Raw genomic sequence first — 27,416 nt, 5'->3', positions numbered from 1 at the left:
CCCTCTCCCCACCCACGATCACCCTCCCACCGCCCCCCACCCCCCCAAAAAAATAAAGGAGAAAAAAAAAACCACACACAAAAAATTTGCTTTTCCTCCAAAAGTCAGAGGCGGTTCAGAGTTCCCTTGGGCCACAATGTGCTTTTTAAAAACAATGCAGGGAGAGGAAAAATCAGAATATTGACCAAGGAACAGGGCTTCCTGTGCTGGCAGCGTGCCTCCCGGGGGCTTGGTTTCCCGTGTCTGTCCGTGTGCGGGGAGTAGCTGTGTCTCTCCGGGCCGGGCCCTCCCTGGCTCCCGTGGGTCGCACCTCACAAGGGGCTGGCCAGGGCCTTTTTGGACCGCTTGATCATGCTCGGGTGGAACTCGGTGTGGCGCCGCGCGTGCTTGGTGAGGTGGTCGCTCCTCATGAAGCGCTTCTCGCAGAGCGGGCAGCGGAACTGCTTCTCCCCGGTGTGGGTCCGGTAGTGGCGGGTCAGCTCGTCGGAGCGGGAGAACTTTTTAAGGCAGTCTGGCCACGTGCAGGGGAAGGGCCGTTCACCTGAGAGAAGGGAAGCGAGAGAAGAACACGTCACCGAAGTTCTGGAGGCTGGTGACGACCAACAGCCCCGAGGGCCAAAGGGCAGCTCCCTCGCATGTAGGTGTGATGGGATGAATGATGGGCCCCCACACCCTCCCCCGATTCAGAGGTTGACGTCTGCACCCCCAGTTCCTGAGAAGGTGGCTGCATTTGGAGATGAGGTCTTTAAAGAAATAGTTAAGGTTGAATGAGGCCATGAGGCTGGGTCCCACGCCAATGGCTGGTGTCCTTGTAGGAAGAGGAGATGCCCTGGCCTGTGTGGCTCAATGGGTGGGGCATCCGCCTGTGCACCAAAAGGTCCCCGGTTCCAATCCCGGTCAGAGCACATGCAGGCTGTCCCCAGCAGGGGGCGTGCAGGAGGCAGCTGACAAAGTTTCTCTCTCACATCAATGATTCTCTCTCCCCCTTCCGCTCTCAATAAAAGCATTTTTTAAAAAGAAGAGATTAGGACACACACAGACACAGAGGAAAAACCATGCAAAGACACTGGGAGAAGTCAGGCAGCTCCAAGCCAGGGAGAGAGAACCCTCAGAAGAAACCACCTCCGTCAAACATCGTCATCTCGGACATCTAGCCCCCCAAACCGTGAGATATAAATTTCTGTTGTTGAGGCTGCCCAGTCTGTGGTGCTGAGTTATGGCAGCCCTAGGAAACTGGTCCCAGGAAGAAATAGCTGAGAATCATCTCTAAGCAAATGAGCTTGCTGTTTTGTACCCAATGGGTCCCCAAGAGCCTTGGAAATTACTCGTTCTGGTTTATGGTACGCGGTTGCTGGCTTCATGAGTTCTCCCAGAGGAGTCAAAACCTCAGGCCTTTGCTGAATTTCATGGCATCGCAGAGATGGAAGAGAACGGAGGCGTCTAGGCCAACTGACCTCCCACCCGGAGCATCTCCCCGAGCTCCCGAGGGCGAGGCTGGTGACGGGGAGCCGTACGCAGAGCGCCGGCTGCTCCCCAGCATCTCCGTCACACACACCCGTCGATATAAAATCTGCCTCCTTGCGAAGGCCATATTTTAGTCATATTTTCTTCAACCTAAAAATAAGTTGGTTCCCTCTGCCACATAATAATCCTTTAAATATCCAAAGACAGTTCACATATCTCTCTCTAATCTTTCCTTGTCTAGACTAAACAATCTGAGTGTCTTCCGTATTTCTCATAAAAGAAGAACCAACATTACACCTAAAAGTGCAGGCACAGAGCTAAGAGAACTATCTCATTGAAATCCCACAGGACACCCCATGAAGGTGGCCCATTTTACAGATGAGGAAACAGAGGCGTAACATTCGACAGTGGCTCCCCATCCCTCCCCATCCTAGTTGCTTTCCTCAAATTCACATCATTGTCTGTGTCCCTTGAAAATGCAGCTGAACCCTGCCTTCCAGACATGGTCAGGCCAGCATCAGGGGCCTCCTGACCCCCCAGAATGGCAGGGGAGGGACTGTGTCCGTGACTGTGGGACACACAGCAGAAAGGCAGAACGAGCTAAGATAAGAGTCTTGCTGGCTCCTCTAGCTCCAAGCGCCAGCCTGCTCTTCACACCTTTCCCAGCGCAGCCCAAAGCAGCTGTTTCATAGGCTCAGGCACACAACTCCTGGTTTACACAGAACTCTCGAAGGCACTTAGGTGTGAGGAGTGAATCTTTTCTCACTCTGGTCCCCACCTTGCTGGAACCCAGAGACTCCAAAGGCTGGGAGCTGTCCAGCGAGGTATGACTGAATCGCCCAAACGTTTTCCTTCTTTTCCCCAGCTCCTCCTAACCTTGCCAGAGATGCAGAAATAATGGTAATAACAAAGCAAACCCCCCATCACCTCGTGACTCCTCTACATGACTAAGGTTTTATTTGCTGTCCTCTGAGCAGAGCAATGGTGATCACAACCTCTCCAACCTACCTGCTCTTATGGGAAACCCCAAGTGGGCAAAACCAATCTGTATTCAATAGCACCCCCTCCTCTTATCTACAGGGATATGTTACAAGACGCCCATGGGGGTCCGAATAGCAACAACCCCTATATATACTATGTCCGCCACCACCACCACCATACATACACTTTACAGATTCTCTGCAGCATATCTGAATTGCCAGCATCACTATTCCTGCACTTTGGGGCCATTATTAACTAAAATAAGGGTAACTTGTGCTCGCTTCGGCAGCACATACACTAAAATTGGAACGATACAGAGAAGATTAGCATGGCCCCTGCGCAAGGATGACAAGCAAATTTGTGAAGTGTTCCGTATTTTAAAATAATAATAAAATAAAGTAAATAAGGGTAACTTGAACCCCATCACTGCCACCCTGGGACAGTCTATTGATAACTGAGATGGTCACTGAGTGACTAGCAGGCGTGGCGCGTAGACAGTATGGACGTGCTGGACAAAGGGATGATTCACGTCTAAGATGGAATGATGCACACAGCAGAGTAGTCAGCACACTGCCCAGGACGTACACAATTTACAACTTATGAATTCTTTATTTCTGGAATTTTCCACTTAATACTGTCAGACCGCTATTGCCTGTGGGTAACTAAAACCAAAGAAAGGGAAACTGAGAAGGGGACTCCTATAGGCAAATTCGCTACACGGGGGGTCTAGGTATAAGCTCTCACTGAGCTCCGAGCTGAAAATCCACAGCAGCAAAAGGCAACAGCAAACCAATAAACGCTGAGGCCTACCCACGGGGATGAGCTGGGGTTAATGGTGCCTGAGGATGCTCACTGGCTCTGGTAGGGACAAAACAATCAAAAAAGCAAAGAGCTTCACACTGAACTCTGGAAAACTCAACCACATGGAGCTGGAAACTACATTTTGCCACTTTTGTTGGATGAAATAGCATTTTTGCCCAGTTCAGCAGAACTCTGGGCAGAAGGTGAAATGCAGGTTGTCACAACCCATCAAGGTGGAGCTTCCTAGGGCAAAGACAATGTCACATCTGACTGTTGTGCTACTTGTGCTGCCAAACATTTAGTAAATGCTTCAACTGTGTGTGTGTGTGTGTGTGTGTGTGTGTGTGTGTGTTCATCCTCCAGGATGCTCACATGACCGAAGCCTGCTCAGAAGTTTCCGGATCCCTGGGCAAGACTCTGCGCTACTCCAGATTTGGACAGCAGCCAAGTCCTCTCTAGGCCCAATGATGTGTCGATGGGAGAGATGTTCTTTTAAACATGTTATGTTAAAAATCTATATAATAAAGGATCAGCATTCAGAGAGTGATGAGTTGTGAAAACCAAAACAAACAACCGAAAACCCTCTCTCCACTGCTTTATGGCTTGGAGGAGAGGAAGGTGCAGTGTGTTCTCAATGCGTGCCAGGACAAAACCCACCAGCCGTGGTTTTCTCGGAGCCGCGGTGAGGTGGTTTAGCTTACTCACTGGCGCACGCTTCTTTCAGGTGAGTCATGAGAGGAGGTTAATTCATTGGAATGGCTCTGTCTCTATGTGGAGAAAAATGGGCCAGAAGCCCACCCTGCCGTGTGCTAGGAACATGAAAGAAATAGGGTGCACCCTCTGTAGGAGGGTGGTGTTATGGAAGTGACAGCGAGGGGAAAACTGTCAGGAAGCCCGAGTCAGCCGCGTGCACAGGAGACCTACTAAGTACAGGTGCTCACAAGTTACGTACATTTCAACCGTGATCAGGGTCCATTCCCATCGAATTCACTTTCCATGGACCTTCTGGCTACAGTCTACCCACTGCCCCTCACAGCTGTCTTCCTGTGATAGCTCTCCCTGCTTCTAACCCAGATGTGGCCACTGGCCTGGCGTCCTTATCCCTGAGTGTTCCCGAGAGAAGAGAGGGCCACCCACAGAGCCCAGCGCAAACCAGTCAGCAGCAGCCTTTGTTCGACTCCTGTAACTCATATAATTCAAGTTTACAGTTTCCAAGCATTTAAAAAAGCATCTCCTTGGAAGTGAGCTGCTGGTGTAAAAGCTCTGGCATCACTGTGGTTCTTCTTGGATCCTGTGGAAAAGCACCAGAAGCTTCTGAACCACGCTCTTCATCAGGGGCTGCAAACTGCGGCCCGCAGGCCCAAAGTGACGGGCTGTGTGGTTTTGTCAAGTCCACCAGCTAAGAATGGTCTAAACACCGTTCTTAGATTTGCCTTTTACCAAATCAAAAGAATAATATTGTGTGACAGGAGGGAGTTATATGCAGTTCACATCCACATACAAAGCGGAACTGGGACCCAGCCAGGCTCCTGTGTGTATCATCCACAGCTGCATCTCCACGACAACGCAGGGTTGAGGAGTTGGGACAGAGATCGTGTGGCTCACAGAGCAGAGAATATTTACTGCCGGGTCCTTTATAGGAAGCTGGCTGACCCCTCATCTCCATCTGAAGATGTGAACTTGCACCTGGTGTAAATCCAAATGTCTTCAGGAGCCAGACACACAATAAAAACGGGCGAAATGCCAGGCGTGTGAGATCAAGGGTCATGGTGGGATCCAGGGCCAACTGGAAAGGGCTTTTCCCTACGAAAGGCATTCAGTTCAACCCTCTGTGATGCATTGTGCTGGCCAAGCAGGGTCTGTGCAAGGGACCCTGGGTCCTTCCTGGGACTTAGAACTGGGAGCCCTTTAACGTCGCCCAGCTCTTTGACCCCCCAGAGTTTGCATGCAGCCTTCTATGGGATACATTTCAGCATGCTCGTCAATGACAGACACTAACAAGGTATCATCTGGGAAATGATACGCTTCAGTCCTAAACAAGCATGGAATGGGGAAATCATCTTTAGAGAAGGAACAGAATCTCGGACGGAACAGGACCAGAGATGATGTGCACAGAGGAGGCCTGAGTGGCAATGGGGTGGCCTGCATCCTGCAGCCAGAGGGAGACCAAGTCCGGTCCTTTCTTTCAGCTCAGTGCTGAGGCCCCCAAAAGAATGGTCACAGTCTTCTTCATGCCGAAGAAATCATACCGGGGAATCAACGATCAATTAAAGAATATTTAAGCTTGTCTTTGGTATTAATGAGAGCGTTACCATCCCCCTGGGAGGAAGGAAGAGGAACAGACATGTACTAGTGCTTTATTTCTGGCCTCCGCAGGAAAACACACCCAGAGGCAGTGACATGATCAACTCTGCGTTACTGGAGCAGAGCTGTTAACAGCCCAGGTTTCTCCACACTTTCATTATTTATATGACACTCCCCTCCCCTTTCAGCAACAAGCTAAGCACCTCTCACTGACAGACTCGGCTCAGAGTATAAAATAAACCTGATCAAACCCACTCCTGAACCCTGCAGCAAATGGGTAAAAGACTCTCTTAGCAGAGGCAGGCCAGGCCTCCAGAAGTCTCCTGGGCCTCCAGTGGGTTCAGGAGAAGTGGAGCCTGCCAGCTATGTGCTTGCCTAGTTAGCACAAATGATGGCTCATTGCTTTGAAGGAGGAGCCTGCACTCCACCAGGTGATTAGTATGCCTGTACCAAGTGAAGCTTATTCTTCTCAGTCAGGTCTTGAAATGAACAGTGTTAGTCCTCCCACTAAAGGGGGAAAGAGCACAAGTGCGGGGGGGGGGGGGGGGGGGTTGCTAATTGGATACACCCAACCCCCGTCCAGACTCCCCTGGGCTTGCGACAGGCTGCCATTGAGGTCCTGGCCTGGGGTCAGGGCGGCCTATGCTCTCAATACTACTCCTTTCCCAGCCCTAACCGGTTTGGCTCAGTGGACAGCGCGTCGGCCTGCGGACTCAAGGGTCCCAGGTTCGATTCCGGACAAGGGCATGTACCTTGGTTGCAGGCACATCCCCAGTAGGGAGTGTGCAGGGGGCAGCTGATCGATGTTTCTCTCTCATCGATGTTTCTAACTCTCTATCCCTCTCCCTTCCTCTCTGTAAAAAAATCAATAAAATATATTAAAAAAAAAAAATACTACTCCTTTCCCATCTGGTTCTTCTCACCTTTCCTTCACAATTCCACAGAAGGTGCCTAAAATGGGCAAGAAGGTTAAATACACAAACTCTAGCCCTGTTCAGGTAGCTCAGTTGGCTGGAGTGTCATCCCAATGCGCCAAGGTTGTGGATTTGGTCCCCAGTCATGACACATACAAGAATCAACCAATGTGTGCATCAATAACTGAAACAACACACTGATGTGTGTGTGTGTCTCTCTCCCTCTCTCCTTCTCTCTCCAATCCAATGAATAAAAAAATCTAAAAATACAAACTCTGAAGCTTCCATTGCCTCTAGCAAAAGTAACCCAATCTAGTAAAACAAATCTAAGGGAACTAGACCTCCTTTTCAGAACAGAACTCTAAAAATGCCAATATAGGATGATAGCTACTCACAGATGTACAAAATCAAGGCCGCCTCTTGAAAAAGAGCTGCTTTTTATTGCAAAAAAAAAAGCAAGTAGGATTCCAGAGATAAAAGGATAATTTGATATTAGGAAATCATATTGGTATCATTCCCCATTTTAACAGGCTAATACACCCGCACCCCCCCCCCCCCTACACACACACACACACATCTTGCCTTAACAATTACAAAATAGTATTTAACTTTTAGGAAAATAGAAAAATAGTTCCTTAACAGGATAAAAAAAAAATAGACCTGAAACCTTTCCCCAGCAAGGTCAATTGTAAAATGAAGTCAAACTCGAAGCAGTGTGGACACCCGCCCATCAGCACGGCCATTTCATGTTGTTCAGAAAATGTTAGGCCAGTGATGGCGAACCTTTTGAGCTCGGCGTGTCAGCATTTTGAAAAACCCTAACTTAACTCTGGTGCCGTGTCACATATAGAAATTTTTTGATATTTGCAACCATAGTAAAACAAAGATTTATATTTTTGATGTTTATTTTATATATTTAAATGCCATTTAACAGAGAAAAATCAACTAAAAAAATGAGTTCGTGTGTCACCTCTGACACGCGTGTCGTAGGCTCGCCATCACTGTATTAGTGAGTGCAACTAGATAACAGAAGAAGAAGCAACTTGTGAAAGGAGGAAGTGAAATAGGAATTGTTCAGTCGATACAACTTTCTATTTGGAAAGCCCAAGATAAATAACTGAAAAACTAATATAAATTAAAAATGCAATCATAGGAGTAAGGATACAAAAGAGCAATGGTTTTCTTATACGCTAACCAAAGCTAGTCAGGATAAGCTTAACAACAAAAATTCAGGGCCTGCGTGAAGAAAACCCTAACTTTAAAAGGAAACAAACAAACGGAACACTTCCCTGTTCTTGGCAGCTAATGGTGAGAATATGGCAATTCTGTACAAATTCATCTATGAAATTAACACACCCCATAGAAATCCTTTGTTCTTGAACTTGACAAAATTATTCGAAAGTTATTTGCAAGAATAAGTATGCTCAACTTGCCAAGGAACTTTTGCATTAGAATAATAATAAGTGAGCACTTGCAACACCAGTTATTAAAATGTATGATGAAAGCTGCAATAATTAAGACGGTGTGATGCTAGCACAGGAAAAGGCAGCTCAGTGGAGCAGACTCGAGTCTGAAAATAAACTCAGACTCTACAGGGTTGGGACATTGCAACTCAGTGAATAAAAGGATGTTTAATTTGATAAATGGCATAGACATCAGGTTTTTAAAAATTAGACCTGGATCCCTACCTTCTACCTTTGACTTAAATAAATTCCCAATGGGCCATATATGTAAATGTAAAAAGAATTAAACTATAAGGGTAAAAGAAAATATAGGTGCACATTTTTAGAATGCTGGAATGGAGAGAGACTTTCTAAACTTGAAACCAAAGGCAAAATCCTATTTAGTGGATAATTTTGAAATACATAAAAAACGTATTTCAGCAGAAACCGGTTTGGCTCAGTGGATAGAGCGTCGGCCTGCGGACTGGAAGGTCCCAGGTTTGAGTCCGGTCAAGGGCATGTACCTGGGTTGCGGGCACATCCCCAGTAGGAGATGTGCAGGAGGCAGCTGATCGATGTTTCTCTCTCATCGATGTTTCTAACTCTCTATCTCTCTCTCTTCCTCTCTGTAAAAAATCAATAAAATATATTTAAAAAAACAAAAAAACAAAACGTATTTCAAAGAAATTTCAAGAACAAAAGAGTGAACTAGTAAAGGAAATTGCAACATATAACAAAAGGTTAAAATCTGTAATATAAAAAGGACACTTGCAAATCAAAATGAGTAGCCCAATTTAATAAAATTGAGCAAATTTTAGGATGCAAATAAGTTATACAATCTTATTTGCAAATAAGTTATATTCAATCTCACAAGTAATCAAAACATACTAATTAAAACACCAATGAAATGTTTATCAGGCTGGTGAAAATGTTACAGTATGTTCATATACCTATCTTTGGTGGAGGCATGAGGAAATTGGCCCTCTATTGCACAGATGGGTCTCATAATTGATCCAGGGCCAGATGGCAATATATTTGTCTAGGAATTGTTTTTGGTAATAATTAGATAGGAACACAAAAATATATAGGGATAAGATAAACCTTGATAATTTAAATGTGTAACAATAGCCCTAACTGGTTTGGCTCAGTGGATAGAGCGTCGGCCCGTGGACTGAAGGGTCCCGGGTTTGATTCCAGTCAAGGGCATGTACCTTGGTTGCAGACTCGATCCCCAGTAGGGGTTGTGCAGGAGGCAGCTGATCGATGTTTCTCTCTCATCAATGTTTCTAACTCTCTATCCCTCTCCCTTCCTCTCTGTAAAAATAAATTTTTTTAAAAATCAATAAAATAAAAAAAATAAAAAAATAAATGTGTAACAATAAAGAACTGGTTTAACAGATATAAGTGTAACCAAACAGTGGAATAATATGTACCTGTTAGAAAGGTACTAGGTTGTGACAATGAAATGGAAAGATGTTAGCAGTACATTGCTGAGTGAAAAGAGTACAATCTGCCATGCACATATGTGGACATGTATGGAGAGAGAAAATCCTGGGAAAAAATATACAAAATGTGAACAGCAGTTATCTACAGGTAAGGGGACAAAGAATAACTTCTTTCTGTAATTTTCCCCTATACTTTCTAATTTTTTAATTTTTTAAAACAGTAAGTACAAATTTATAATGAGAAAAAGTCAGGAAAAAAGTCTTACAGAAAACAAAGGAAACAATGGTGTGCCTGAGTTTAAATTTTCCCATGAATGGCTTATGTAATTGTGGGGAATGGAGAGGATTTACTTTCTATTGAGAAATTACTGGGACTCTCCAGTGTTCAAGACCAAAGAAAGGATCAACCAAAGGACTTGTATGCATACATATATGTCTAACCAATGGACACAGACCCCAAGGGGGTGAGGGCATGAGTGGGGGTGGGGGGTGTGGAGGGACCATGGGGGGGGTAAGCACACATATATAATACTTTAATCAATAAAGAGAGGAAAAAATGTATTAAAAAGAAGAAGAAGAAAAAAAAGACCAAAGAAAGGAGAGGCATCATTCTGTGTCTTTCTCAAATAAATTGTTAGAAAGTGAGAAACTTTCAGAACAAGCTACATCTGTTTTCTCACTCCTCTTCCACCTCCCCCTCTCCTCCTTTTTCTATATGTGAAAGGAAAATGGCCCATAGAACAGACAGGAATCTCCCTTCAGATACGGAGTCACACAGACAGTAATAGCAGGGCTGCCCCACCTAGGAGTGTCCCCATTAGGAAGCTGGGGACAAGAGCGTGCAGATGCAGAAAGCCAAACCAACACAGCATTCCTCACGGATGAGGATGGGGAGGCCCATGTCCACACACACACACACACACACACACACACACACATACCGCCCTGACCCCAGGCCTTCGGTGCCCCCTGTCCATTATCTTCTGTCCTCACTACCTACAGCAAAGCGACGCTGACTTGCAGGAACAAAGTGTGAGCCTTTGCTTTACTTTTCAATTCCATTACTCTCAAGCGCAGACGCACCCACACACTCGATAGAGGAGGTATGTAGGCCATCTATGGGTACAGGCAATTCTGCATTTCCCTACGTAAATCACTCCAATTCCTACTGGACTAAAAATATCGAGAAATCAAAGCCTTCCTGTTTGCCCAAAATATTACCACCTACACATGGAGATGTTCTGGAAAAATGAAAACACTTGATAAGCTTTGGAAGAGTAATCCTGTCTGAATGCCATCCCATCGTAATCCCATTTGCGCACAGCCCCCCTCTGACCCCCTCCTGTGATCTGGCTTCCCTTTATATGGTACGTGTTGATACAACAGAGTCACTATAGGGTTTGGATGTGTGATTTTCCTTCCCGGCCCGTGTTTATCTGTGGAAGGCAGCTGGCCCATACTTTAGGTTCTGCACCGGGAAGTGGGTGTGTGTCTATAACCTGTCACCCAGCACTTCCTCACTGGAGCATGCTGTCCAGGAAGCAAGCCTGTCCAAAAACTGCTAGTACACCGCCCCCCCCCGCCCCGCCACCCCCCGCCACCCCAACCTCTACTGATCCGTGAGGCAGCTCCTGGGCTGGGACCTCAGAGAAAGATGGCAGACAATAGATTCTCGACTCTTTAGGCTCTCAACCCGGCTAGAGGTATGTCTTGGTGTCTCAGTTACATGGCCCCCATCTCAGCGACTCAGAAGCAGCAAAGAGGTGAAGTGACCTCCCCACAGCCACACGGCCAGGCCCAGGCCCAGATGAGCTGATTCCCATGCCCACATTCTTCCTGCCATCCCAGACTACGGACGATGCTTCTTCCCAGTTATTGTGGAAAAGAGAAATAATAAACAAACCTACCAGGCACTAAGCAATGAACGGATATACGTGTTTGATGGCAAAACTGTCCTGAGGACACAGATTGTTAGAATCTTTGCATTTTGGGTGATTTTTATGACCATCAAATTCAAACCTGTCCTGTTTCAGATAAAGCCAACTCAGAGGGCAGGTGATGTCCCCAAGGACACCCTCAGATTGGAACCGGTTGTCAAATCCTCCTTCAGTTTGAGCACAAAACAAGAGTAGAAGTGAAAGGAGCGAAAAGGCCCTACCTAGGTGTAGAGAGAGCCTTTTAGGGCATGTTTTCCTGGTTCTCTTACTTCCCAGATGCACGGCCTTGGGGAGGGCAGAGACAGTTGTAACAATAAGTTGCTGTTGAGCTTTACATTTCAAAATAGAGTTTTAAAAATGTAAAGCAGACCCCGCAGTGCTGAAGCTCTCTTGATTGGCCAGAGTTTCCTGCCAAGACCTGGGCTGTAGGGAAAGAGAGATTAGAGGGGCTGTGTGTAGAACAGATGCAAAGGTCTCTAAGAGGAGCCTGGCATTCTCTCTCTCCTTTTATAAACAGGCTTGGGCAGTCCCAGGGGAGCGGCCACTGCCACCTGCCCACAGCATGTCCAGAGCCAGTACAGCCCCTCCAGGGGAGTCCCTACAATGACTCAGTGAGAGGAGTTGGGTTGCCCCGCTGAGAGAAGGGTCCCAGTGCATGCCTCGCAGCTCCGCACCCTTCCAAATACCTTTTTTTTTAAAAAAAATATCCTTATTGATTTCAGAGAGGAGGGGAGAGGGAGAGAGAGATAGAAACATCAATGATGGGAGAGAATCACTGATCAGCTGCCTCCTGCACGCCCCACACTAGGGACAGAGCCCCACAACCGGGGCATGTGCCCCGATGGGGACTCAAACTGTGACCTCCTGGTTTATAGGTCAACACTCAACCACTGAGCCATGCCGGCCGGGCCAAATGTCTGTTCTTGTGTGTTCCTGAGCCCAAGACCAAGCACTTGGGAAAAGGCCACAGGAGGACTGAGTCACAGAGGACAAGGATCTGACACCTGGAGCCACTGCGCAGAGGCCCTCTCCAGGAGGGGAGGTCAGCATGTCAGAACCGGGGCCCCAGCTGGTGCATGGCGCCCCAGGGGAGGCCACCAGGTTGAGAGATGGCATGCAACACGGACAACCCTCCCATGATGCCAGAATCAGAGGTGAGCCTCTTGCCTAACAAGTAATCGATTGCTACCCAGGGAAAAGAAAGGCAAAGGGGGAGGGAGAGAGAACTCTGATTTTGCAAACGGCACCCAAAAGAGGACCGAAAGACCCTGAATTGCCAGGGAAAAGTTCTTGCATTCACAGCAGAACTGGGAGGGGGTGAAGGGGCTTGAAAACCCAGTCTGGTTACGTGCAGCTTACTCTTTGCACACCCAGGCTCGTGACCGGGAAGTTCTTACGCAACAGGCATAGCTGCTTTGCAAGGGCCACGGAGACTTTTGGCATCTTTAGTGAACACAAGGTTAACCTCTCCACTTGTGCACTTGGGTAAAATTATGTGCAGCGTCCACAGCTTCCAGTCTGGGGACAGCTGCTCTCCAGAAAGCCGAAGCCTTTGGCTCAGAAAAGACAGTGGGCAAAAGAGGCAAGTACCGGAGAGGAGACTGGTGCCTGGTTAATGAATGCCCACTCCACCTGCCAGCCGGGCTGCGGCATCCGTCACTAGTGATGCTCCACCAGCATGTGTTTCTAGCTTTCCCTCTCTGGGCTTAACCTCTGTATACAGCTGGCACCAGAGGAAGGCTGTGATGACCACAGGTCGTCCTCACAGAGGCCACAGAGGCCCCTGTCAAATAGTGTTTCAAGCCTTAATGAAGCGAGCCACTAATTAGTATTGCCTGGCACCTGTCACTGTTGACCACAAAGAATGGCAGGTCTGAGTATCCAACCGTCACCAAACAGCCCCCTGCCTGACGTCCCCAGCTCTCCCGGAGCAGGCATTCCTGAGCAGTGTTTCGACATTTCTCGGCAAGCAGGACATTGAGGAAAAATGACTCAGGTTGGAGGGGCACAGCCCATGTTTCTTTCATGCTGGGAAGCTCCGCCTCAGTGGGATAATGCTCACCAGACAGGCATTTTGTGCCTGGCCATGGGCATGATTTGCAACACGAGAGAGGGGAAGCCAGCTGTCTGGTTGTCACGCTGCTTGTTTTCGTTGAAACGGCAACGGTACAAAACTGCTGTGGAATTACGGCAGCCCGGGGATTTCAGTCATTTTGATGTGTTTTTGAAGATCTAATTTGTGCCCCTTATGATTTATTACGGTGTTTGTGTTGGGCATTACGCACAACTAAATAGACTTCTGAATCCCAGTGGGCTTTGCCAAACAAACAGCTCATCTTTATAAAGATGAGGCCTTTATCTATTAGCACAGAGGGTGACAGCCGTTCTGGGCATTAAAATGGACAGACGATCGGAATTAAGGCCAAGTGAATGGCACCACCGATCACACGGCTGCTGTTACACTTGTTCCCGGCGAGGCTCTGGGTACTGGCTTCCAGAACACCCTCTGAAGTAGGTCTATACTTATGAGCCTGAGCACAAGACATACATATTAAAACCCTCTGTGTTTACTAAGAAGATTCAGCCCAGCACTGGTGGCCAAGCTTTAGGCTGAACTACAGAGACAGGTCAGAGCCCTTTCTCTTCAAAGGGAAGAAAAATATGGAGAGACAATGTCATACTCATCTGTCTCTCATTTGGTCAAAATCTGCTCTTCGGAACATCCTGCTTGTAATTCTAAATGGGCAGATAGAGTGACTGGCTGTCGGTTTTGTCTGGCATCCACTGCCTCTTTGGGGTAATAAACAACACACCTCAAATTTCCTTTTAGAAACCACACCTTCCTCACTCTGAGTCGGCGCAACTCCAGAGGTGACCCCACAACCCCAGATGTTGCATGTGACCCATCCATGCCACGGTGATTGAGCTCAGAGAAAGGCACAACATTCTAACTCAGGTATGGAGCGTGAAGCCCGGGACTTTGCTGGGATCAGTAGGAAAGGGGAACTGTCTGCATTGAGAGGATGGGAGTCTGGGACTGCAGTCAGCCATCTCACTGCCATTCGGAGACAGCCTGCCCCTGAATGAAGCCAAAGCAAAAACCAGCAAAGCTGAGCCGGGGAGAGAGGCAGACACTGAGTACCTGTATCTAGAGGTACTCCAGATGTGTTGGTAATCCGAACCAATAAAGTTCTATTTTTATTAAGCCGGTCCAAGATTGGTTTCTGTTGCTTACAACCAAGGGTCCTGACTAAGACAGCTATGTGCCCAGAACTAGGGTCTTTTTCAACGGGAAGGAAGTAGATTCTGGATAACTATCGGAAAAGACAGGACAGGTTTGATCCAACTCCAAGATTTCTACAGATATTCCTAACTAAGGTTCATAAAAACTAACCACAAACCAGAGTTAGAACACAAGAGTAGAGAGCTAAAGAATGGTAGCTTTAGAGCCAAATCCAAGAGAGCCATGCAAAACGCAGGGTCTTTTCCCACTGGCAGAAACCCAAGAGGTCCAGGTCAACCACCATACATACACGACTCCAACCACCTAGAAACAAACCAGGAAAGTTCCAGAGAAACCTTGGGCTAAGTTAACTAACTCCAAGTCTAATTTCTCCTATAAAATGAGAATAAGAGTACCTTCCGATCTCATAGGATTTGTGAGTTTAAATGTGACAAAGTACGACAGCCATTTGGTTTGGAACTTGACCTATAATAAATGGTGGATATTACTGTTATTAGTACTATTAGTACTATTACTATTATTACTACTAATATTAATTTATCTTATTACTGTTATTGTTATTACTATTATTCATTCACAACATTCACAGTGCCTACTATCAATATCTAACACAGCTCTTTATATGTAATAGTCACTCAATAAATAAATATTATTTAAATGAATGAGCTGCTGCTGGATTAATCTGGAATTTTAAACAAAAATTCTAGAAACAAGGGCTTTCTGAGCAACACGTTAATTTTTTAAAAATTATAATATTCATAAATATTATAAATATAATTTATAAATTATAATATATGGGGATACTGTTCTAAATGCTTTAAATAACTTATTTGAATTAAGTCTTATAACAAACCCAAGTATAAAATGAACTGAATTCCATTTTACAGATGGAAAAACTGAGGCTCAAAAAGTTTTCATCATTAGAGTGGCAGAGGCAGGATTTGAACACAAGGTTCTTGGAGGGACTTTTGGAAAGCCCATGCTGTAACCCAGTGGTTCCCAATGTGGAGCACACGCCCCACAGGAGGGCAATTCGATTTTTAAGGGGGGGGGGGGCAATTCAAGAATGATTAACAGTGAATTTTTTGCATTTCTTATAGTTCTAGGGGCCTCAAATACAGTATATAAATATATATGGTGACATTTATATATTTCAGTTCTCTGGGCATTAAAATGGACAGACGATCGGAATTATATGTTTTGACACTTTATTTGCTATTTTTTCCCATCACTTCATATTATTTTTTTAATAATTTCTTGGTGATTTCTTCCTCGGTTCTTCAACTGTCCTTTCGTTCTTTTATTTTCCTCTTTCATGGATGCCACGTTCTTTGGAAGCTTGTTTAGACCAAGTTAATGGCCTTTTAGGCTTCCTCCATGTGAATAGGAGTTCACTTTTTGAATAACAAGAATTATATGTCACGGGGGGGGGGGGGGGGGGGCGGGGGGACATCAGGATTTCAGAGGTGCTTAGGTGGGGCGTGGCCAAAGAAAGGTTGGGGACCACTGCTCTAACTGCTCCTACTGCAGGTAAAGGCCTCTCCGCACGTTCCTTCAAGGGGCCTGGTCTCTTCATCACAGGCTTCACTCTTCTTTTCTGACTGCCTCGCTCACCAAAGCTGGATCCTTGGAAGGGAGAGGTGTAAGTTCTTTTTTCCCCTCTTTCTTTTTGAACAAAGTATGGTTTCTCCCAGGTCTGAAATGTCTATAATTCTCAGGCAGGATTTTTGTTCCTCTGTCTGCCCCACTGGTTCCCACTTTGGTTCAAGTCAGCTGCTCCAGGAGGTACTTACTCCCTTCCCAAACCACAGAGACTCGCTTTGTGGTTTTCAAACATTGAAAAATGTTCAAAGTTTGTTTAATTCAAATACTACTAATGCCTGCATTTCAGATCCTTGTCATTAATTTTGTATGGCTTAAGCTCCCATCTCTTTATTTTAATCTATTTCAGTAATGTCCTCAATTTTTATTTTATTTTATTTTTGTTAATCCTCATTTTTCCATTGATTCTTAGAGAGAGTGGAAGGTAGGGAAAGAGACACAGAGAGAGAAACATCGATGTCAGAGAGACACATCAATTGGCTGTCTCCCACCTGTGCCCTAGGATGGAACCTGCAACCACATGCCCTTGACCAGAATGGAGCCCAGACCCTTCAGTCCACTGATCATTGCTCCATCACTGAGCCAAACTATCTGAAGCTCTCCTCACTTTTAAAAAAAGGATCCATCAGGGATGAATTCCATTCTCCTGTTCAAATTTGTGATCGTTCTCAATTTCATTAAAAGAAAAACACCCAAAGGCCCTGGGCTTAGATGGAGAGCGAGCTGGTTCTTGCAGCTCTAGAACCTTTAGATTCCAGATCCAGACAATCAATTCTCACCTCAGGATTCCAAACACTAACACAGGTCACGACAGACGGAGATTGAAAGGGAAGCCTGCGGGCACACCGTCATAAACAAGGGCTGTAAGCACGAAGGGAAATAAATGCCTCGGACTATCCCACGCATAAAAAATGGATGCACCTGACTCCTTCCGTGGGGAAGGCCTTCTCTATGAATAATGTGAGTCCTATTATTTGCTGAGGGGACAGCTTGAGGCCTGGCTAAAACAAATGTTTACTCTGGTCCTTAAGGCACCAAAAAGGTATTAAAGTTTCAGGAGGGTTCCAGGAAGGGAGGAGTAGGAAATCTCCCAGGCACTAGGCCGTGGGCGGTTTCACAGAATATATAATACATAATAAAAGGGCAGAGGTCCAGCGCTGACTCCACGGCTGCCCTTTTACTCAGTTAATTTGGTTAATTCAAAGCAGATCTTTAAACCAAGGTTAAATTAAACAACAACAACAAGTTTACCACAAATTGAAATCCTCAGGAGACCATGGTGGAAAAGCATTCAAATCAAAGAACTGCAAGAATTCACTACCAAGGGCCGTCTCCACAAGGGCCTAACTCGGGCCTTCAGCTCCGCCCTCCGGAGTGCCTGGGGCTCTCACTGAGCTGCGGAGGACACTGGGGCTCAGGGCAGTCAGTGTTATGTCCAAAGTCACATGCTGGTCAAGGCTACCAAACTAGCCAGGGCCCTTGAAATGATTGACGGGAACAATCCCCATCTATCTGAGAGGGTGGCTTCTGCTTTTTTAGAGACAAGATGATGGATGTGATGACCTCTCAAGGTCAATTCCAACCTCCAAATTCTATTCTTTTGATACCAACTGCTGCCGCCAAGCACTCTCCGTCAGGCCCAGGCCTGTGACTAACGTGCCATCAGAAGTGGGGAGGAGTGAGAGGCAGGATTGCGCAGAGACCACAGCAGAGGATCCATTCCTTTTCCTTTTTCACTGTCTGTGGGGTGTTTTTCTTCTTCTGCCTGTTGCCCCTCCTTTTTGCGTGTGTTGCATAGAAACAGAAAGTGCCTTTGTACCATTACTAGGCACTAATTTACGCTCTTCAGTGGGAGCTGGGCCTGCTGGAGAAACATTAGGAAAAGGTGGGAGGGTCGGATGTGGGGGAGGATTTAAGCAGCAAAGGCCTGGAATGCTGCAAGCTTTTTCTCCAAGCCTGAGAACAGCCAAGGGGGGCAGAGGAACCCAGAAAATTTGGAAGTCAAGACTAATTAAAATGATGATGATGTGGTGTTTGGGGTTTTTTTTTAAAAATCAAGAATGCTAATGATCGCCAGGCTTTCAAAAATCACATGGGTGGGTTGGAAAGCCTACTCTAACCAGGGCATGTCAAGTTGTTCGAGGGGCTACTGAAAATAAGTGCTGGGAAATCATCCACCCACTTTTCTTCTCAATGAACTTATTAAGGAAGACCACTGCCAGCCACTTTCCCAGTATGTCCTGTAATGTTTCTCTCTGGGAAGTTCAGTCTGGGAATTTCTCACAGATGTTCGCTGGATAAACGTCAACAATGGAGACTGGAACGTAAATCTGACCCTCATGTTCAGAGTCTAAGAATTCATTTCCCTCAGGTGACATCTTTGCCTCTGAAAGTAATGGGGTGTAACCATCAAAACATATTTACTCTGGTATCTCTCTCCCCACCCTGGGCCCCACTTGCACCCCTTCCCTCTCTCTTCTCCCCACTACTCACAGAAGATTTACGAGGAAAATCAAGGAAAACGATGTTTTTTCTCTGTAATTCTACTCCGCTTGTATTTTCTGTTGTGAAACAGCAATCCTGCCAGCAGCTGAAGCTTTTCTAGGCAACCCCACTTTCTCTTTGCTGGGGCAGCTAGATGGCAGATGATGGACAGGGGGAGTGAGGCTGAGCAGCAGCTGGTCCCTCCCACCTCTGTCCCTCCCCAGCAGTCCTTCATCCCCTGGGTAAGATTCCAACAGCGGGCTGGGCCATCTTTCCTTGGAATCAAGGGAATTTTAACCTCTTGTTGGAAAACCAAGAGCAATCCCCTTAGGGCAGTGGTTCTCAACCTTCCTAATGCCTCCACCCTTTAATACAGTTCCTCATGTTGTGGTGACCCCCAACCATTAAATTATTTTCATTGCTACTTCATAACTGTAATTTTGCTACTGTTATGAATCATAATGTAAATATCTGATATGCAGGATGTATTTTCATTGTTACAAATTGAACATAATTAAAGCATAGTGATTAATCCCAAAAACAGTATGTAATTATATATGTGTTTTCCGATGGTCTTAGGCGACCCACAGGTTGGTAACCGCTGCCTTAGGACATCCTTGCAGTCCTTAGAAACCATCATCCTGTGCAGCTAGAGGCCAAGTGCAGCCCTTTGCTCTCTTCTTGAATGTAGATTTTTATTTTTCCTACTGGAAAAAATACATGGATACATGAGACTGTGTGTGTGTGTGGAGGGGGGGATGGTGGCAGGGGTGTTATTGCCCCTAAGGGGCCAAAAATTAGATCTTGGGCAGGTGAAAAAAATCTCATCTATTACAGTGGTTTGTGGCCTTCTAAAGGGGCACAGTATATTGACGGCTCTACAATATACTAAAATGTAGTGGGGGAGAACATTTATGGGAAAAAGTGTCTAACGTCTCCTTAAGGGAGAGAAAATAGAAAAAAAAAGGTAGAAAGACTATCTGTAGCCCTGGCCGGTTTTGCTCAGTGGGTAGAGCGTCGAGCCACAGACTGAAGGGTCTTGGGTTCGATTCCGGCCACATACCTCGGTTGCAGGCTCAAACCCAGCCAGGTGAGGGAGGCAACCAATTAATGCATCTCTCTCACATCGATGTTTCTCTCTCTCTCTCTCTCTCTCTCCCTCTCTCTTTCTCGTCTCTCCCCCTACCTTCCAATCTCTCTAAAAATCAATGGAAAAACATCCTCGGGTGAGGATTAACAAACAAACAAACAAAAACCTATCTGTATAAGCCCCACCCAGGCTTAGCTGTAAATCTATCTTGGGTGAAGGATGTCAGGCTATGAAATACCATTCCAGGTCACTTTAGGAAGTCCTCTGTAAAGAGGGATGGGACAGAGAGAATGTCATGAGGAGAGAAGGTGGTAAAGACTGGGCAGGGCTAGTTAACGGGCTGCCTGTAGCCCACTTCTGAGATAGGGCTCCTAGCCTAGGGCTGTGGCCACAGTAAGACCTTACCCTGTTCCTGAACCCCTGCCTCCTGGGCAGTGTTAAGTGGGTCCTTCTCACACCTTTGATGGCACTAGATTCGCCTGAACCAAACCCTTGAGTCTAAAGGTTCTAGCAGTAATTAAGGGAGAAGAGTACAGGAGGTATAGAGCAAGCCTGGCATAGAGAAGCAAAATCTACAGACTTTAGTCTCAGGGAAGGAACATCCCAGCAGAGTTTGAGTTGGACATTCCTAGAGAGGCCAGAAAATCTATTTCCCATATTGGCAGAGAACTGCCACGGTGGGGGGTATTCAGGTCCCTTCAGCCAGATAGTCTAAATATTGCAGGGAAATGTTCAGACAGTGTTAAGGAGAAACAGAAGCAGCCACTCTTGGGGTGTTTACAGCTCTTGTCTCTCCTTGTTGCACATAAACTTCCTTCTGCCCTACTTAAAAAAAAAAAAAGTTTAAAAACATTTTTTTCTGCAGAACTGGAGTGTGATGGCTGGGATTTGGAGCTTTCCAATTTTCAGAATCCTGTAAACAATGTTATCAAGCTCAACCTGTTGTCACCAATAGAGGACAGATGACTTAAGTCCCACCAAAGAGAGTAAAATTGCACCTGGCATGGAAATAAGGCCTAAGGTTTCTATCATTGAGATGTCAACCTAGTGTGACTCCACATCAGGCACTTCTAATGACTTCTGACCTGGAAGTTTGTAGTTCTTTCCCCCAAAGATACTCCTCATCCCCAACATATGTATATTCTATGTACAGGGTGACCACAATGTCAGGATAACATTTTCTTAAAATCCTTACTTGAGGATATTTTTCCATTGATTTTTAAAGAGAGTGGAAGGGAGAGGAAGAAACAAGAGAGATGGTGAAACATCAATGTGAGAGGCATTGATGGCTGCCCGCGACCAAGCTGGGGATTGACCTGAAACCCAGGTACTGCCCTTGACCAGGAATCGAACCCACGACCTTTCAGTGTGCTTGCCTGCACACTAACCACTGAACACACTGCCCAGGGCTGGGTGTTGTTGTTGTTTTTATTGATTTTAGAGAGAGGAATAAGAGAGATAAATATTGATGTGAGAGAGAAACATGGATCAGTTGCCTCCCATAAACACCCCGATCAGGAATCAAACCCGAAACTTAGGCACTTGCCCTGACCAGGAATCAAACCGCCAACTGTGGTGTATGGAATGACACTCCAATGAACTGAGCCACTCAGCCAGGATGGGGTAAACTTTTTATAAGTGCTCGTGGGAAGGTTGAAGGGACACAGGTACAAGGAGTAGGTATGGGGGGTAAGTGGGTTTGAGTGGATGTTTGTGGAGGCTAGTTTGGGGTGTATGCTGGGAGGTTGGGGCGTATGCTGGGAGGTTGGGGCGTGTGTTGTGTGTGGATGTGGGGACTGTGGGAGGGGCGGGGGGCGGGCGGGCAGTGACCTGGGTGTGGATCTGTGGTGGTGTGCCAAGATCAACTAAACACTGGTTGCATTTTCAGATAATATGCTCGATATGTTTTCAGGCCAAGTACTCCAACATGTCTAACTGTTCATATGAAACATTACAAAGTGTCTAAAATGTCTGGAAAAGGAGTGAATTTGTTGTACTTTTTTTCAGATTAACCGTGGATCCACTGCTTAACCTTTACAGGTACATCACCTGAGAAGATAACTGATCTAGAGGCTGAAGAAAAACAAATTGGGCATAGTATTAGAAAATGGAAGCTAACGTACAATTTTAAAAAACTTTATCCTGTTTCCTCATTTTGAAGACCCCTAATCACACAAACTGGAAGACCCAGCATTTCTTGAGGGACTACAATGTGTGGAATCCTATTAAGTGCTTTATCGATATTATCTTATCTTTGCACAAGAACCTTTTCGTTCAGTGATACTACCCTGTTTTGTGGATAAGAAACTGAGGCTCAAATGAAGCAGAAGTTGCAAACTTAAATGCCAACAGAGAAGATGTAAATGATTAAAACAAGGGGTACTGCCCCATAAAAAGATCAGCTCAAGCCAATTGTTGCTAAGCAGGAATTCAGGCCCAGTATTGCCAGATCGTTCGATTTTTCCAGAGAAGCCAGAAATCTGGATTCGTACCGAAATCCTCTGATTTTTAGATACTGGTAACTAATTAAGTTTCTTAAACCATGTGCTGGCCAAGGCAAACAGATATGCAAAGCAAATTCAGCCTCAGGCCTTGCAAACTCTGAAATCCAGTAACTTGCTTAAGGTCTCACAACTGGGGAACCATAGGACAAATCAGAGCGCAGCTCAGCCTACCTCAAAAGCATCTCTTCTCTTAGGACGGTATAGCTGTACTGAATTAAATGCAATTTTATTTAAATGACTCAACTTCTAAGCCTGTGGTTCTATGGAAGTGGCAGCAGTAGGAGGCTCTATAGCAGCGGTTCTCAACCTGTGGGTCGCGACCTCTTTGGGGGTCGAACGACCCTTTCACAGGGGTCGCCTAAGACCATCGGAAAACACATATATAATTACATACTGTTTTTGGGATTAATCACTATGCTTTCATTATGTTGAATTTGTAACAATGAAAATACATCCTGCATATCAGATGTTTACATTACGATTCATAACAGTAGCAAAATTACAGTTATGAAGTAGCAACGAAAATAATTTTATGGTTGGGGGGTCACTACAACATGAGGAACTGTATTAAAGGGTCGAGGCATTAGGAAGGTTGAGAACCACTGCTCTATAGGAAGTGAGCAAGCAGCCTAAGGAATTGTTGCTGGGCCACAGGGAGCAGGGGGTGTGGCTGGAATTTTAGCTCTTACAACCTTCACAGAATGCAGACATTCCAACCCTATCTCCCATCCACCTTCTGGATTTACCAGTAATATCAGCAGAAGGAACATCAGGGAGCTCCTTACCCACCCCAATGACAATCTAACTGGAAGCTGCATCTGAAACTTGGGAATGCAGGAAACTCCTACAAGTCTCTTATTTTAAAGTAGCCTTTATTTATTTTTTTTTAAAAGCAGGAGTACCCTCTGGCCATATTTAGATGCTGAGGTTTTGTTCTACCATGTCCTAGTATTACAGAGCTCCAGAACATAAACAAGACACCTACAATCACCATATCACTAGTTTCAAAAGACTGGCTGTAGCATTTAAAACAGGACTAACATTTCACTCCGTTTTCCACTCTTGACTGTGTGAAAGGTTCTCCTGAAACAGCTGAGCTGACTTGCCGTATGGAGATTTAAAGAGCACCACGCATGCATGCACACATAAGCAGCCATTTCTATAAATGCCTGAGGAAAATCACTCAGCGGAATGGTCCAGAATGTTGGGAATCTTTTTTTTCCCCCGGGGCCGGGTAGACTCAGGTAGCTCCCACAGAAGCACTGCGGGCCTCCCCAACTGGGCAGCTCCCTGAAGGAGAGCGTGCCTTTGCTCAAGGTGGCAGTGGGTGTCCATGTGAACAACCGAACTCCGGGAACATGGCTGACACAGCCAGGCCCGCCTAACAGCTGTCGGTGAGTAACACCCTCGGTTAATACACCCCACTTTCACCCCTGGCAAGCCACATTAAAGGTCACATCCCCCAATTCAGGCACGTGTCTGTCAACAGCCATACAGACGCAAACTTTAAAATGTGCTGTTTTATGGCAGCCTAGATGACAACCCCAAAACAGGACCTGATTTTGCATGAACCACGAAGGAAACTGTTTTACTCCTGTGCCAGCAGCCACCTCCACAAGAAGCATTTTGCAAAGGAAGTAAAATACGAGATGCAGATATGTAGCCTTGCTTTTAAAAAAGCAAAACAAAACAAAATCAACCAATGATCACTTTTAAACCACAGGCCCGGGGCCTGATCTTGAAAGTGCCAAAAATCACATAAAAATGACAACCTTCTAAAAGTGGTGTCAGGGCAGAGGGAAAAGGCGCTCCCTGGGAAGACCAAGCCCCGTGCTTCCTTGTCAGAACAGCAGCTGTAAAGGAACCTCCCTACAGATGGTGAGGCAGCATGGCCAAGTGTGGGCGCTTCCCCACGTTCTCAGGATGTTCCGCAGAACCCACAGAACTGGCTGACCCCAGCCTCCAAAGCCCATTTTATCCCGCAAGATGTCTTTTTAGCCACATTCCCTTTGCTCTCCCTCGGAGAGACCATTCCTTGGGGCCTCCAGAACGTTTCAACAGTCATTATCCAGCCATGACCTCCAGCAAGGACCACACCTCCTCCTCCCGAACTGCTCGGTTCAAGGTGGAGGGTGAACCCGAAGTCACGTGGGGGGGAGGGGGGAGGACATCAGCTCTGAAACCTCCCTCATCAAAGAGGTTAACCAGTCATGAAGTTAACCCACCAACCATTCCTTGATCAACCTCCTCTTGCTGCCTGAAGCAGTGTTCTTTTAAACCTCTCTGGGGACTCTTGGCCAAATTTAAAACCACCTTGGCAATCCCTGAAAAGTAGCAGGCACACAGCTAAACGAGTCCTTAGTCATCCTTAAAAGGTTCCATCCACGTAAAGAGTGCCGCTTCTCCCAGGTTTTGGGCCACTTCCCTGCAATCCCACAAGAGAATCAAGTAAAAGGTACGCCATTTGGCTCTCCCCTCACCCCCACCCCCACCCCTGCCAGCCTCTGCCCAGGGAGGGTGGCCCCAACATCGCCGAGTGCGGGAGTCCTGGGGGCGGGGCAGCACCACTTCCCGCGAAGCCAGGCGCCGGGGCTCGCACCCAGCACTCACTCCGCCCGCCAGCTGCACGCTCTCCGAGGCTTCCCGAGGCTGGGGGCAATTAAGGGGAGTGAGCTGCCCGTGTCGACACGGCCCAACTATTTAAAGAGTTAAACAGCATCTCATCCAAAATGTTTGCACCCTTCGGGCTCGGTGTGGTGTCCTCGCCGCCCGGGAACGCTACCAGGCCAAAGGTTAACCAGCCCCAGAGGTCGGAGGGAGAGGGAGGCGCCGCTAACCTGTATGCACTCTGTAATGGGCTTTGAGATGGGAGGATTTTCCATAGACTTTCCCACAGCCACTGTAGGGGCACTTGTGCCTCTTTTCGGAGGCGTGTTTCCCCTTCGCAGCCACTCCAGGGTGGAGGAGGGAGAGCGGGCTGGGCGCGCCGCCAGGATCCTGTCTCTCCTCCGGGCTGTGGGAAGGACTCGACCCAGATTCGGTGGTCACGTCGCTATCGGATCCCATATCCTCATCCGGACTCTCCAGACTGTCGCTACACACCGAGGGGGTCTGGATGGGTCGGTACTTGTTCAGGTCCAACAAGCTCTTGGCGATGGTGACCAGGGTGCAGTAATCCTTCCAGGTGTCCCCCGGGTCGCCGTGCTCCTTGGTCACCTCGCGCTCCGGGAGTCGCAGTCGCTCGGCGTCGGGAGCGCCCCCCTGCTCCGGCACCGCAGCGCGGTTCGAAATGGAAACCAGACACTGGGCAGCCACGAAGTCCATGTAGGCGGCCGCGGACATGGTGCGGGCGGCGGCAGCAGCCCCGGCGGCGCGGTCAAACTTGGCGGTGGCTGCGGAGGTTCGGCTCACCCTGCCCTGGCCTCGGACGACGAACGCGGCGCGGCGGCCAAGGGGGCGGGGGCGCAGGGCGCTTCCGACTCGCAGGAGCGCCGAGGCGACCTCAGCCCCTCATCTTTACGTAACCGGCAGCGCCTCCGCACGCCGCCGCCACGGTCCCGAGCGCCGCCGCGCCGCCGCCTCTGGCTGCCGCGCTGTCCTGCGCCCGCGCGATCCCCCCCGACGGGCGCGCCCACCGCTCCGAGCCGGCTTCCTTGGAAAGATGCCACACGTGGCGGCCGCAAGTTTAGTCGACTGAATACGCCCCCGAGGCGCCGGGAGAGGAAACTGCAAGAGAGGTACACGCCCTCCTCCGCCTCTCCCTGGAGTCAGAGACCCAGGACCGTCACCCGACCACCCCAACGCGGGTGGCGAGGGTCGGACCGAGCGCCACGTCTACGAGACACTTTTCCCCCTCGGTCCCCTGACGGTTTCTGAGCCCCTGCTCTGGCCGGTCCGCACCGTTTCGGCATTCTCTTGCTCAGTAACAATTTCGCAGAATCCCATCACGTCACAATCCAAACCCCCTGCAATTGGCCAGTGGGGAGGGTGATTCAACTCTGTTTACTTTCTCCCCCTGCCAGTGAGGAGGGCCTTTTGGTGGAGAGGTGCGTCTAGAGCTGAGGCGTGCGGCCAATCCGACAGTTCTGTTTCGGTGCCTCGTGCTACCCCGACAGCCACGAACGCTGACATTTAAAAGGGTAACAGCCCGGGGGCTGGAAAGGAGCAGGCACTCATCTTCTGGAGCGCCTCTAGGTCCGGGGGCCGGCCCAGGCCTCCTGGCTCCGTCCCAGCTTGCGGAGCCGTGGGACTCACGTTCCCTAGGCTCGCTGGTCGGTTGCGCCCCTTCTTGTGGCAAAAGAGAACTTCTGGTGCGGCTCTTCCAGCTTGCAAACAGTTAAGTGACTTCCTGCAAACGCGACAGTCCCAGCAACCAGCCTTCCAATGAAAAGTAAGTTGGTTGATGTCACTGACATTGGCTCAGCCAATCAGAAGGGCGTTCCGAAAGCAAGCGCTCAACACTTGTAAATGCTTAGAGCTGTAGTGGAACTGGACACATCCTTGTATTTTGTGTTGTTGGTGGTAAAATTGAGAAATGTTTGGAAAGGGATGGGTGATGAATAAGTGCAATCTGAGTCTATAAACACAATCGAGGAAGTAGCAATTCTTTTTTTTTTCAGTTTTGGTATGCAATACACTTTTGGAAAGAATTTTAGTAGTCCTTCCATCCAATACATGAACTATGACCAATTAATTTTTTAAATGCCAAGCTAACAAAGTTCTGTTTTAAAGCACAATCTTCATCTTGTTTGGCTATTCTTACATGGAAGCACTCCATCATTGCTTTTGTGATACCTCCAAATTCCTCTCCTTCCCCAGTGCAATTTATTCTAAATAAGTTTTTTTGTTGAAGTTGTAACCCACCTTCTAATAAATGGAGACAATATCCTCATTTATGTAACTTTAAAAATCAACAACACACCATTCTTAGCTCATTTTCTTTCCCCAGACCCTTGCATGATTGTTAAGGCATGTTTTCTTCCCTCCACCTTAACATACATGGAGACTGGGGACACAGAGAAGTGGCTTGTCTACCTTATCTGGTAGATAGTGACAGAACTCAATTGAAATCATAGATCTCCTGATTTCTAGCTCTTTGAGCTTAACAATAACTGAACTCTTTGGTTTGGTGAAATATTAACTATATTAAACAGATTCTTAACTGTAACCAGCCAGAGATCCTTAGCCATTGAATATTGTGGCAT

General features: G+C 47.1%; 1 protein-coding gene and 1 non-coding gene across 2 annotated transcripts; one reads left to right on the top strand and one right to left on the bottom strand.

The window, feature by feature from the left end:
- Positions 1 to 39: 39 nt before the first annotated feature.
- KLF9 (KLF transcription factor 9) lies at positions 40 to 26,527 on the bottom strand. Its single transcript, XM_070431515.1, has 2 exons — positions 25,050 to 26,527; positions 40 to 541 (listed from the first exon to the last, which is right to left on the bottom strand). The coding sequence occupies exons 1-2, from the start codon at positions 25,552 to 25,554 to the stop codon at positions 312 to 314; spliced, it is 735 nt and encodes a 244-aa protein (XP_070287616.1). The 5' UTR covers positions 25,555 to 26,527; the 3' UTR covers positions 40 to 311.
- Positions 2,719 to 2,825, top strand: LOC139021375 (U6 spliceosomal RNA). Its single transcript, XR_011473480.1, has one exon. It is a non-coding gene; the product is annotated as a U6 spliceosomal RNA (small nuclear RNA).
- Positions 26,528 to 27,416: the final 889 nt, after the last annotated feature.

The sequence above is a fragment of the Myotis yumanensis genome, unplaced genomic scaffold (assembly GCF_028538775.1).
Source record: "Myotis yumanensis isolate MYYU_CA2020_CCGP unplaced genomic scaffold, mMyoYum1.0.hap1 SCAF_12, whole genome shotgun sequence".
Taxonomy (NCBI): domain Eukaryota; kingdom Metazoa; phylum Chordata; class Mammalia; order Chiroptera; family Vespertilionidae; genus Myotis; species Myotis yumanensis.
The sequence above is the reverse complement of the archived record's forward strand: the minus strand, read 5'-3'. Positions and strand labels throughout refer to the sequence as shown.